Source organism: Cololabis saira, chromosome 3 (assembly GCF_033807715.1).
Source record: "Cololabis saira isolate AMF1-May2022 chromosome 3, fColSai1.1, whole genome shotgun sequence".
NCBI lineage: Eukaryota > Metazoa > Chordata > Actinopteri > Beloniformes > Belonidae > Cololabis > Cololabis saira.
In genome coordinates this window covers 50,769,732-50,783,943 of record NC_084589.1, presented here as the reverse complement: position 1 = coordinate 50,783,943, position 14,212 = coordinate 50,769,732, and the positions used below count along the sequence as shown (strand labels likewise).

Here is a 14,212-nt window from a genome sequence, read left to right as displayed (position 1 = left end):
GGAGGGGGGTTTCTGTTACAGCTCCTCCTTCTCTGCCTGCACCATCTCCCAGTCAGCCCTCCCCCACTCCTGAGAGATCTGTCTCTAGCAGGAACACCTCTGCACAAGCTGGACCCAATCTACGTCCCCGTCATTAACAAGCTCACAGGACAGCACGGCACAGCTGCAGCCAATCCTCCCATCATCACCACTGCCTAGAAGAGCCGGTTCAACAGCCAACTCTTTGCCAGATCTTCCCATAACTTCTTGTGACCCGGACCTTCCGTGCTGTTTCCTGTTGGAGTTTTTTTTTTTTTTATCCAGTTCGGATACCAGCGCTCCTTGTGGCTGCCCTTCAGTTTTCTCACTCTTTGGCAAATAAAGCCTTAAAGACATTAACACCTTCTCTGCCTCCTGTGTGGTTGCGTTTGGTTCTCAACATTACCGGGTCATAACATTTGCACCTCGATAATCCCGTTGGCACAACTTGTCTTTCTGCAGCGGAGGAATCAGATTGTGATGCTTTATGTTTTAAATATAAGTTTATATTGTTCACATTGTTACTTATGAGAAAGGTGACCGCGGACATCCACAATGTGTAAGACTCAATACACGTGTACATTGGCTTAATCCGTTAGTATAGCCTATGAGATGCGTGACAGTAAAGCGGAACGAGGAGCCTTTTTTCGTCCCACTAACTTAAGTTCTGGTGTGGGTTCTTAAAATAAAAACAAAAAAAGGAGAGTGTAATGATGCACTAACGCTTCCCATAAACATTCACAAACCCTTACGATCATAATAAAACCACAACTCTTCACGGAACGCAACACAGCAAAGAACAGAAATCCCCATAATGCAAAGCAGCTTAAATTGGAAGAAATGCCCCTAAATAAATTATTTTTTCCAGGCCTCAACTTTTGAGAGCTCACAGCCGATGTTTTTGCTTTTTGTTTTTGCAAGTTCCTTGTTAAGATGAACGGTTTTAATGGATAATTATCCTCATTATCATATTCAAATATATCTACATGAGGGAGGAGACAGGGCGGAGTGTTGTGCTCCTGCATATACGCTCAAATCCACATTGATTGTGATGTTCAAAGGAACCTGCATGGATTTGGGCGTACGCACAGTTTTAAACATGTGAATTCCACGCACGGATTCACGTAGAAATCCATGCACGTTTTGTTCATGAAGCCCCAGGTGTCGTGTGTCCAGGTGTCTGTGTCCAGATGTCCAGGTGTTGCGTGTTCAGGTGTCCAGGTGTCCAGATGTTGCGTGTCCAGGTGTCCAGGTGTCCAGATGTTGCGTGTTCAGGTGTCTATTCCCAGGTGTCCAGGTGTCTCTGTCTTTTTCCAGGTGTTGCATGTCCAGGTGTTCAGGTGTCTGTGTCCAGTTGTCCAGGTGTCCAGATGTCTCTGTCTTTGTCCAGGTGTCCAGGTGTTCTTTTCCAGGTGTCACGTGACGCGACTCACCTGTACTTCCAGGTGTTCCTCAGTTCTGTCTGCTGTTGCCATGACAACGGCAGGTCCTGTAAACACAACAGGAGGGAGGTTGGAGACGTTTGTTCTTTGTTTTTAATGACTTCGTATCAGACGGTGAAGTTACCTCCAGATGACGACGGATGCAACCACGACGACGATCAAGGTGATCAGACCGAACACAAGCAGGCGGACAATCAGCACCAGGTGACTTCCTGCAGGGGACATCACACACCTGTGAGAATCTTCATAGACGATGAATCAATGAAACTCAGCACCTGAGGTTTGATGGAACGTAGCGGAGCTCAGATATCGATCAGTTAACCCAGTATTGATTTAGATGCAGACGACCCACAGGAGGGTTCAGGGGAGGACAGGACACGAGAGAAGTTCAGACTAACCACCATCAGCACCATCTCCATCTCCAAATCCATCCTCAACCTGCAGGATGAATGGATCCGTCTCCCATTCTCTCTCTTTAAGCTCTTTCTGTCTAAACTTATTAAAAAAAATAATAATAATAATTAAAGTTGCGCTACTCGCGTTAGGGTTTACTGGTGAGACCAGGCGGTTCTGCTTCGCTCATATTTCCCTGAATGGTTTAATCTTTGAGTTTTTAAAGTGAAACCAGTTGATCCTGTTCTGGTTCTGCTGAGAACGTCTACATTTATTTATCTTTTATCTCTTTATACGAAAGAGTTATATACTTTAATTCGTTTACTTTCTCTCACTCTGCTGTTTTCTCCATCAGCAGCCGTGTTGCACTGCCGTGTTTTTTATTGCACCGATATGTTCAGTTCCAGCGAACTGAAATAGGAAGACCACTTCCTTTTACTCTCCGTTGCCATGGTGATCAGAGCTCCGCTGATGATGGCCTTTTAAATTGCAGTAACTCAGACTCGACTGAACCAACTCTGAACTCTGAAAACGAGAACCCAGAGTTTCTGAACTCTGAGTTTGTTGAACATCGTTGTGAAACGAACCCCTGGATGTTTCCAGCGGCTCCCCGTGACCTTACAAGTAAAGAAAATGAAGTGGAGACGCACATCTGTCTGATTCTGCCATCAGATCACAAATGATCTGATGATGTTTTGGTGTTAGTGGGACATCTGCAGCTTCCTGGAAACCAAATGAAGAAGGAGAAGTTCAGACTAACCACCATCAGCACCGTCTCCGTCTCCGTCTCCATCTCCATCTCCATCCTCCACCTGCAGGCTGAACGGGTCAGACCGTGTGTTCGTGTCCGTGCTCAGAACGCAGGTGTAGTTCCCAGAATCCCCTGCGGTCAGAGGGCCGAGCTGGAGGGCGTGTCCAGACTCTGGGAGGGCGTGGCCATCTCTGAACCAGGTGACATTCAGGTCTTGGAAGGTGCAGACAGAGGTGCACTGCAGGGAGACTGTTTGACCTCGTCTGGACTCGTTACTGGAGGCTTTTATTCTCGGTTTAATCTGACCTGAAATACAAAAGTTAATTAGTTTTCATCATATTGATGATCAATATTTGTACCAGATTGAGGATCAAGTTCTTACCAACAACTGTAACCGTCACTCCAGTCGTGTTAGTGAAATCTCCTACATGATGATCAGCTTCCATCCTGAAGCGAAACGTTGAGCCGTCTCGTGTCGACCCATCGTATCCTGTACCGTCTTTCCTCTGAACGTCTCTGATCTGTAAAGTGCAGTTTCCCTTCTTGTCTCCCAGGTATTGATAACGAGGGTCGTTGTTTGTTGAATTACTGTCAAACACAGACGGGTTGGTGCGTTGACAGATCAGATGGTTCTGACACCAGCGGACTCTAACGATCTGCAGTTGAATTTCTCTTCTGTCCTTCCTGAAAGACTCTCTAGGTGTGAAGCTGCAGGGGAGGGTGACGGTGGATCCTCGTAATGCACATGTTCTTGTAAACGGGTAAATCACACTTGGATCTTGAGCATCTGCAAACAACACAGTGATTTTTCATTTTCATTTCGTTTCTTTCTTTATTTCATTCATTAAAAGAAAAACGAAACAGTTCAATATAATTACAACAAATGTCTTTCGTCTAATGAAAGAGAACAGAAAGAAGACTAAGTTTATTTTAACTGTCCCTTTTTCCTAGGAAATCAAATTTCAATTAATGTAATAATAAAGAAAATTAAAAATTACAAATTACGCAATTAAAAAAAAAACACTTTCTAATAAACGTAATTTAAGAAATAAAAACAGAACAAAACCAAAACTACAACAAAAGTATAAATAACAAAAATTAACTGTCGTCAAACACAGATAGTCGTATTCTTTTTTGATTCAAAGAAAAAAAATATGACAATGGTGCTAAAAAGAGAGATAGAAAAAAAAAGAAAACCCAACAAACTTAACAATTATTATGATATTTCTTCATCAAACTGGCTTTTATTATTCATTTAAATGTAATGTTTGATTTGCATTCTTTGGCTTCTGTATCCAGATTGTTCCATAAACTGAAACCTTTTACAGAAACACAAAGTTCCATTAACTTTGTCCTGAATTTTTTTTTTCTAAATCTCTGTTCCTTTTAAGTTATACTTATTTTCTCTTTTTTCAATCTTTTTCTGTATATTGATTGGCAACATGTTATTATGATCTAATTTCCACATCATTTGCAGAATTCTGTTTCCACTAATTCAAGAAATTTCAACAGTTTTAACTGAAGGATTAATGGATTTGAAGGATGACTATATTGTTTTCTACTAATTATTCTTATGGCTTTTTTTTTGTAAAATGAAAACAGAATGAGTATATTTTTTACAAGCATTTCCCCAAACTCCAATGCAACAGGTCAGATATGGAACAATCATAGGGTTTTATAAAATATACAAGACCTTGTTATCCAGTGAATCTTTTACTTTGTGCAACAAAGATATTGTTGTTATTGCTATTGTTTTTGATATTTTTACTGATGATCAGAATTTTTGTGAATAAAATAGAAAACCCATCTGTTGATCAGTGTTTCATGAACTCCGTTAGAAGATGAAGATCCAGTCCTACCTGCTGAAAACACCAGAACCGTCCAGAGAGTCAGTTTGATCCAAATGTCCATCCTTCTGTTTCACTGAGCTGATTTTCCTCTTGAATATGTGACGGCACCTGAACGGAGATGATTTAGACTCTGACCGTCGAACTGAGGAGGAGACTTTATATCTGCCGACGATCTTTAATTTCTGCATTTCACCTCTTCTTCCTCTTTCTCACTAATGACTCTCTAATGACCAGAATTAACTTGAGGAAGTTCTTTTCAGCTTGTCACTCTTGGACGGTCCTGCAGGTTGCCGAGCAACGGCTGATTTTATCCGATTTTCACAACAAAACTACAGTTGGATTTCTCTGGATTTCTCTTTCTCTGTTTGAATTCAACATTGTTAACGTTAATGTGTAAAATAGGAGGTATTATTTTATCAGATGTTTGTCCGATGAAGCTATTGCTAAATTTAATGAGGCCATTGCTCATCTTGCGATAGTGGAAAATAGTTACGTAGTCGAGGCCAGTGACCTCTGTTTGACCTCTGTTTGACCTCTGCAGATGTTGATTTCCTTGTTAGTAACTGTAGATCTGCTGCATTCAGCTGTAGATGCAGTTCTTCTTTGAAAAGGAGGGTTTCCAACCAGAGGAGCTTAACTCCCTGGTATAATTCAGATATCTGCATGTTGAAACAAAGTGTGGGTAAAATGGAAAGGAAGGGGTCTCTTGTAAGTCTGTAGACTCCTATCGTGAAGGAAAGATAATCTGTTAGTTTATAAAAAAGCTAGAACAGCTTATTATTTATCGTTGATGGAGGATAATAAAAGTAACCCACGTTTTCTGTTCAGCGCTGTAGCCAGGCTGAAAAAGAGTCACATACTGGTTCATACTGGTTCTACTGGACCTCATACTGGTTCTACTGGACCTCAGGTAAGGGATTAGTTCCATACTGGTTCAGTTCTAGGTTGGTTTAGATCAGATCTATCTGACAGATTCCAGTTTGTTCATGTTCATGAGGTTTCTTCAGAACAGGCGAAGGTCTGCTATGGTGTCCTGCAGGGTTCAGTTCTAGGGTCTGCTATGGTGTCCCGCAGGGTTCAGTTCTAGGACCTGCTATGATTTCATCTATGATGTGACAAATAGGTATAAAATAAACACAAACAACTTCTCTCATTCAAAGGAATAACAATGTATTTACACAAAAAGACAATGAAACAACACGGGATAAATTCTGACGAAATTGCCCAACAACGTCATTTCGTAAGACCCTCAAAGAGAGGTAGCGGATGCAAAAGAACTGAGGCTTTATGTGTGTGTGTGTGTGTGTGTGTGTGTGTGTGTGTGTGTGTAGGGGTTAGAAGGAGACAATGAGAGAAATAGAGTAGAAAGTAAAACCCAAGACACTAGAATAACTTCTCACCACCAGAAAAACCAAGTTCTTCTGATGTTTCCCACACAGAGACCAACATGAAACTAACTTCACATGTTCTGGTCCTTCAACTGGGAAATGAGGAAGTTTGTTTTTCTGTTGTGGAAGAACATGTCATCAAGATCCAGCAACGTGGATGCAGCAATAGATTTTTCTTGTTTTAACATATATAAAGTGGTCTCCCCTCAGCCTGCCAACACAGGGAAGATGAAATCCCATGGAATTCTGCAAGGTCTGTACACCCCGCCCGACTGAATCCCCCAGTGTCATGTGGTTTCTACGGGCCGTTCAGAATCAGCGCCTATCGTTACTTAACGATAGGCGCTCCGGTCGGAGGGGGGTTTCTGTTACGGCTCCTGCTTCTCTGCCTGCACCATCTCCCAGTCAGCCCTCCCCCACTGCTGAGAGATCTGTCTCTAGCAGGAACACCTCTGCACAAGCTGGGCCCAATCTACGTCCCCGTCGTTAACGAGCTCACAGGACAGCACGGCACAGCTGCAGCCAATCCTCCCATCATCACCACTGCCTAGAAGAGCCGGTTCAACAGCCAACTCTTCGCCTGATCTTCCCATAACTTCTTGTGACCCGGACCTGCCGTGTTGTTTCCTGTTGGAGTTTTTTTTTATTTTATATCCAGTTCGGATACCAGCGCTCCTTGTGGCTGCCCTTCAGTTTTCTTGCTCTCTGGCAAATAAAGCCTTAAAGACATTAACCCCTTCTCTGCCTCCTGTGTGGTTGCGTTTTGTTCTCAACATTACCGGGTCATAACATTTGCACCTCGATAATCCCGTTGGCACAACTTGTCTTTCTGCAGCGGAGGAATCAGATTGTGATGCTTTATGTTTTAAATATAAGTTTATATTGTTCACATTGTTACTTATGAGAGAGGTGATCGCGGACATCCACAATGTGTAAGACTCAATACACGTGTACATTGGCTTAATCCGTTAGTATAGCCTATGAGATGTGTGACAGTAAAGCGGAACGAGGAGTCTTTTTTCGTCCCACCAACTTAAGTTCTGGTGTCGGTTCTTAAAATACAAACAAGAAAATATAATTTAAGAGGAAAATTTAATTTAAAAAAACAATGTCTTCATTCTAAAAGGAAAAGCATGTGTATCTCAGTTGCTGGAGTGGATCTATGGAATGGGTTGGGTGATGGGTTGAAGCAATGTACAAATATAAATCAATTTAAAAAACGGTACAAAAAGGAAGTTCTGGGAAGTTACTTGATTGAGGAGTTATGTCAAGGAAATATTGTGTTTGTTAGCTGGTTAGGTGCAAAGGCACAACCAATGGGAAAATCTGTAGTTTAATAGGTAAATTAGCAGCTATTTATTATTATTTATGTTTAATTTATAATAGAGGTAACAAAGGGGCAGGGTTAAATAAGTTTTACTTCTACGTTTTTGTTGTTGTTGCTTTTTTTCTGTATGTTTTGAATTTGTTTTAAAATTTTATATTTTTTTCCTTATGTGTTCGAAATAAACAATTAAATCAATCAAAAGGAGAGTGTAATGATGCACTAACGCTGCCCATAAACATTCACAAACTCTTACGATCATAATAAAACCACAACTCTTCACGGAACGCAACACAAAGCAAAGAACAGCAATCTCCATAATGCAAAGCAGCTTAAATCGGAAGAAATGCCCACAAATAAATAATTTTTTCCAGGCCTCAACTTTTGACAGGACTATCTCCAGCTCACAGCCAATGGGTTTTTTTTATTTGTTTTAGTTGTTTTTGCAAGTTCCTTGTTAAGATGAGCGGTTTTAATGGATAATTATCCTCATTATCATATTCAAATATATCTACATGAGGGGGGAGACCGGGCGGAGTGTTGTGCTCCCTCATATACGCTCAAATCCACATTGATTGTGATGTTCAAAGGAACCTGCATGGATTTGGGCGTATGCACAGTTTTGAACATCTGAATTTTTTTTTGCGTACGCAAAAATTCCACGCACGGATTCACGTTGAAATCCACAAATGTTTTGTTCATGAGGCCCCAGGTGTCGTGTGTCCAAGTGTCTGTGTCCAGATGTTCAGGTGTCCAGGTGTCTCTGTCTTTGTCCAGATGTTCTTTTCCAGGTGTCCAGTGACGTGACTCACCTGTACTTCCAGGTGTTCCTCAGTTCTCTCTGCTGCTGCCATGACAACGGCAGGTCCTGTAAACACAACAGGAGGGAGGTTGGAGACGTTTGTTCTTTGTTTTTAACGACTTCGTATCAGACGGTGAAGTTACCTCCAGATGACGACGGATGCAACCGCGACGACGATCAAGGTGATCAGCCCGAACACAAGCAGGCGGACAATCAGGACAATCAGCACCAGGTGACTTCCTGCAAGTGAGATCACACACCTGTGAGACTCTTCATAGACGATGAATCAATGAAACTCAGCACCTGAGGTTTGATGGAACGTAGCGGAGCTCAGATATTGATCAGTTAACCCAGTATTGATTTAGATGCAGACGACCCACAGGAGGGTTCAGGGGAGGACAGGACACGAGAGAAGTTCAGACTAACCACCATCAGCACCATCTCCATCTCCAAATCCGTCCTCAACCTGCAGGATGAATGGATCCGTCTCCCATTCTCTCTCTTTAAGCTCTTTCTGTCTAAACTTATTAAAAAAAATAATAATAATAATTAAAGTTGCGCTACTCGCGTTAGGGTTTACTGGTGAGACCAGGCGGTTCTGCTTCGCTCATATTTCCCTGAATGGTTTAATCTTTGAGTTTTTAAAGTGAAACCAGTTGATCCTGTTCTGGTTCTGCTGAGAACGTCTACATTTATTTATCTTTTATCTCTTTATACGAAAGAGTTGTTAAATATTTTAATTCGTCTACTTTCACTCACTCTGCTGTTTTCTCTTCAGCAGCCGTGTTGCACTGCCGTGTTTTTTATTGCACCGATATGTTCAGTTCCAGCGAACTGAAATAGGAAGAACACTTCCTTTTACTCTCCGTTGCCATGGCGATCCCCGGTATCAGAGCTCCGCTGATAATGGCCTTTTAAGTCGCAGTAACTCAGACTCGACTGAACCAACTCTGAACTCCTTTCCTGAAACCGAGAACCCAGAGTTTCTGAACTCTGGGTTTGTTGAACATCGTTGTGAAACGAACCCCTGGATGTTTCCAGCGGCTCCTTACAAGTAAAGAAAATGAAGTGGAGACGCACATCTGTCTGATTCTGCCATCAGATCACAAATGATCTGATGATGTTTTGGTGTTAGTGGGACGTCTGCAGCTTCCTGGAAACCAAATGAAGAAGGAGAAGTTCAGACTAACCACCATCAGGACCGCCTCCGTCTCCATCTCCGTCTCCGTCTCCGTCTCCATCTCCGTCTCCGTCTCCGTCTCCATCTCCGTCTCCGTCTCCATCTCCATCTCCGTCTCCGTCCTCCACCTGCAGGCTGAACGGGTCAGACCGTGTGTTCACGTCCGTGCTCAGAGCGCAGGTGTAGTTCCCAGAATCCCCTGCGTTCAGAGGGCCGAGCTGGAGGGCGTGTCCAGACTCTGGGAGGGCGTGGCCATCTCTGAACCAGGTGACATTCAGGTCTTGGAAGGTGCAGAATGAAGAGGTGCACTGCAGGGAGACTGTTTGACCTCGTCTGGACTTGTTACTGGAGGCTTTTATTCTCAGTTTAATCCAACCTGAAATACAAAAGTTAATTAGTTTTCATCATATTGATGATCAATATTTGTACCAGATTGAGGATGTTGTTCTTACCAACAACTGTAACCGTCACTCCAGTCTGGTTAGTGAAATGTCCCGCTTCATCATCAGCTTCCATCCTGAAGCGAAACGTTGAGCCTCGTTGTGACCCCCCTTCTCCTGTATCGTCTTCCCACTGAACGTCTCTGATCTGTAAAGTGCAGTTTCCCTTCTTGTCTCCCAGGTATCGGTAACGAGGGTCGTTGTTTGGTGAATTACTGTCAAACACAGACGGGGTAAGGCTCTGACAGACCAGATGGTTCTGACACCAGATAACTCTAACGATCCGCAGTTGAATTTCTCTTCCGGCTTCATTGAAAGACTCTCTAGGTGTGAAGCTGCAGGGGAGGGTGACGGTGGATCCTCGTACTGCACACGTTTCTGTAAACGGGTATATCACACTTGGACCTTGAGCCTCTTGAGCACCTGCAAACAACACAGTGATTTTTCATTTTCATTTCATTTCTTTCTTTATTTCATTCATTAAAAGAAAAACGAAACAGTTCAATACCTTACAACACATGTCTTTCGTCTAATGAAAGGGAACAGAAAGAAGACTAAGTTTATTTTAACTGTCCCTTTTTCCTAGGAAATCAAATTTCAATTAATGTAATAATAAAGAAAACTAAAAATTACAAATTACGCAATTAAAAAAAAACACCTTCTAATAAACGTAATTTAAGAAATAAAAACAGAACAAAACCAAATCTACAACAAAAGTATAAATAACAAAAAATAACTGTCGTCAAACACAGATAGTCGTATTCTTTTTTGATTCAAAGAAAAAAAATATGACAATGGTGCTAAAAAGAGAGAGAGAAAAAAGAAAACCCACCTAACTCAACAATGATCATGATATTTCTTCATCAAACTGGCTTTTATTATTCTTTTCAATGTAATGTTTGATTTGTCTTTGGCTTCTATATCCAGATTGTTCCATAAACTGATACCTTTTACAGAAACACAACATTCCATTAATTTTGTCCTGAATTTAGTTTTTTTTAAAGATCTCTGTTCCTTTTAAGTTATACTTATTTTCTCTTTTTTCAATCTTTTTCTGTATATTGATTGGCAAAATGTTCTTATGATCTTTCCACTGCAGAATTCTGTGGTCCAGTAATTCAAGAAATTTCAATAGTTTTAACTGAAGGAATCATGGATTTGAAGGATGACTATATTGTTTTCTATAAGTTATTCTTATGGCTTTTTTTGTAAAATGAAAATAGACTGAGTATATTTTTTGCAAGTATTTCCCCAAACTCCAATGCAACAGGTCAGATATGGAACAATCGTAGTGTTATATATAAAATATACCAGACCTTGTTATCCAGTTAATCTTTTACTTTGTGTAACAGAGATATTGTTTTTGATATTTTTACTGATGATCAGAATTTTTGTGAATAAAATAGAAAACCCATCTGTTGGTCAGTGTTTCATGAACTCCGTTAGAAGATGAAGATCCAGTCCTACCTGCTGAAAACACCAGAACCGTCCAGAGAATCAGTTTGATCCAAATGTCCATCCTTCTGTTTCACTGAGCTGATTTTCCTCTTGAATATGTGACGGCACCTGAACGGAGATGATTTAGACTCTGACCGTCAAACTGAGGAGGAGACTTTATATCTGCCGACGATCTTTAATTCCCACATTTCACCTCTTCTTCCTATTTCTCACTGATGTTGTCTCAACCGGAATGAATTTGAGGAAGTTCTTTTAGTCACTGTTGGACCGCCCTGCAAGTTGCCCTACACCGCCCTACCTCTGCAGATGTTGATTTCCTTGTTAGTAACTGTAGATCTGCTGCATTCAGCTGTAGATGCATTTCTACTTTGAAAAGGAGGGTTTCCAACCAGAGGAGCTTAACTCCCTGGTATATTTCAGATATCCGCATGTTGAAACAAAGTGTGGGTAAAATGGAAAGGAAGGGGTCTCTTGTAAGTCTGTAGACTCCTATCGTGAAGGAAAGATGATCTGTTAGTATATAAAAAAGCTGGAACAGCTTATTATTCATCGTTGAAGGAGGATAACAAAAGTAACCCACGTTTTCTGTTCAGCGCTGTAGCCAGGCTGACAAAGAGTCACATACTGGTTCTACTGGACCTCAGATCAGGGATTAGGTCCATACTGGTTCTACTGGACCTCAGATCAGGGATTAGGTCCATACTGGTTCAGCTCAGGTTTGTTTAAATCATATCTATCTGACAGATTCCAGTTTGTTCATGTTCACAAGGTTTCTTCAGAATAGGCGAAGGTCTGCTATGGTGTCCTGCAGGGTTCAGTTCTAGGACCTGCTATGGTGTCCCGCAGGGTTCAGTTCTAGGACCTGCTATGATTTCATCTATGATGTGACAAATAGGTATAAAATAAACACAAACAACTTCTCTCATTCAAAGGAATAACAATGTATTTACACAAAAAGACAATGAAACAACACTTGGGATAAATTCTGACGAAATTGCCCAACAACGTCATTTCGTAAGACCCTCAAAGAGAGGTAGCGGATGCAAAAGAACTGAGGCTTTATGGCCAAGATACAAGTCAGTGTGTGTGTGTGTGTGTGTGTGTGTGTGTGTGTGTGTGTGTGTGTGTGTGCAGGGGTTAGTAGGAGAGGATCAGAGAAATAGAGTAGAAAGTAAAACCCAAGACACTAGAATAACTTGTCACCACCAGAAAACCAAGTTCTTCTGATGTTTCCCACACAGAGACCAATGTAAAACTAACTTCACATGTTTTGGTCCTTCAACTGGGAAATGAGGAAGTTTGTTTTCTGTTGTGGAAGAACACGTCATCAAGATCCAGCAACGTGGATGCAGCAGCCGACAAACAATAAAATAAACAAACACACTTAAAGGGGACCTATTATGAAAAACATGTTTTTTCTTGTTTTAACATATATAAAGTGGTCTCCCCTGAGCCTGCCAACACAGGGAAGATGAAATCCCATGGAATTCTGCAAGGTCTGTACACCCCGCCCGACTGAATCCCCCAGTGTCATGTGGTTTCTACGAGCCGTTCAGAATCAGCGCCTATCGTTACGTAGCGATAGGTGCTGATTTCCATAGGTCCGTCTCCGTTTCCATCCTCCGTCTACCCTCCTCCATGCAGTGGATTCACCCAGTCTTCCACGTGTCCGAGGTAAAACCGTGCTCTGTGTCTCCTCTGTCACCACCTCTCCCTGCTCCTCCCCTACCACAGATGGTCGACGGGCATCCACAATGGGCAGTTCGGCGGCTGCTGCGGGTGCGGCGTCGGGGACGTGGCTACCAGTACTTGGTGGACTGGGAGGGGTACGGACCCGAGGAGCGCAGCTGGGTTTCCCGGGCTCTCATCATGGATCCAGGGCTCCTAGGAGACTTCTATCAGGCCCATCCCGACCCGCCGGGCAGGTCGTCAGGTGGCTCCGGTCGGAGGGGGGGTCCTGTTACGGCTCCTGCTTGTCTGCCTGCACCATCTCCCAGTCACCCCTCCCCCACTGCTGAGAGATCTGTCTCTAGCAGGAACACCTCTGCACAAGCTGGACCCAATCTACGTCCCCGTCGTTAACGAGCTCACAGGACAGCACGGCACAAGCTGAAGCCAATCCTCCCATCATCACCACTGCCTAGAAGAGCCGGTTCAACAGCCAACTCTTCGCCAGATCTTCCTATAACTTCTTGTGACCGGACCTTCCGTGCTGTTTCCTGTTGGAGTTTTTGTTGTTTTTTTTTATCCAGTTCGGATACCAGCGCTCCTTGTTGCTGCCCTTCAGTTTTCTCACTCTTTGGCAAATAAAGCTTTAAAGACATTAACCCCTTCTCTGCCTCCTGTGTGGTTGCGTTTGGTTCTCAATATTACCGGGTCATAACATTTGCACCTCGATAATCCCGTTGGCACAACTTGTCTTTCTGCAGCAGAGGAATCAGATCGTGATGCTTTATGTTTTAAATATACATTTATATTGTTCACATTGTTACTTATGAGAGAGGCGATCGCGGACATCCACAATGTGTAAGACTCAATACACGTGTACATTGGTCTTAATCCGTTAGTATAGCCTATAAGATGCGTGACAGTAAAGCGGAACGAGGAGCTGTTTTTCATCCACCAACTTAAGTTCTGGTGTCGGTTCTTAAAATACAAACAAGAAAAACAGAGTGTAATGATGCACTAACGCTGCCCATAAACATTCAGAAACCCGTACGATCATAATAAAACCACAACTCTTCACGGAACGCAACACATAGCAAAGAACAGCAATCTCCATAATGCAACACAGCTTAAATCGGAAGAAATGCCCCTAAATAAATTATTTTTTCCAGGCCTCAACTTTTGACAGGAGTGTCTCCAGCTCACAGCCAATGTTTTTTTTTTTAAATTTGTTTTACTTGTTTTTGCAAGTTCCTTGTTAAGATGAGCGGTTTTAATGGATAATTATCTTCATTATCATATTCAAACACATGTATTTGAGGGAGGAGACAGGGCGGAGTGTTGTGCTCCCGCATGTGCGCTCAAATCCACATTGATTGTGATGTTCAAAGAAAACTGCGTGGATTTGGATTTGGATTTGGGCGTACGCACAGTTTTGAACATCTGAATTTTTTTTTGCGTACGCAAAAATTCCACGCACGGATTCACGTTGAAATCCACA

The 14,212-nt window shown here is 42.3% G+C and overlaps 1 protein-coding gene across 1 annotated transcript; it reads right to left on the bottom strand.

Moving 5' to 3' along the window:
- Positions 1 to 1,370: 1,370 nt before the first annotated feature.
- Positions 1,371 to 4,589, bottom strand: LOC133440478 (uncharacterized). Its single transcript, XM_061717732.1, has 5 exons — positions 4,464 to 4,589; positions 2,987 to 3,391; positions 2,614 to 2,910; positions 1,585 to 1,672; positions 1,371 to 1,507 (listed from the first exon to the last, which is right to left on the bottom strand). The coding sequence occupies exons 1-5, from the start codon at positions 4,513 to 4,515 to the stop codon at positions 1,471 to 1,473; spliced, it is 879 nt and encodes a 292-aa protein (XP_061573716.1). The 5' UTR covers positions 4,516 to 4,589; the 3' UTR covers positions 1,371 to 1,470.
- Between the last annotated feature and the right edge of the window lie 9,623 nt (positions 4,590 to 14,212).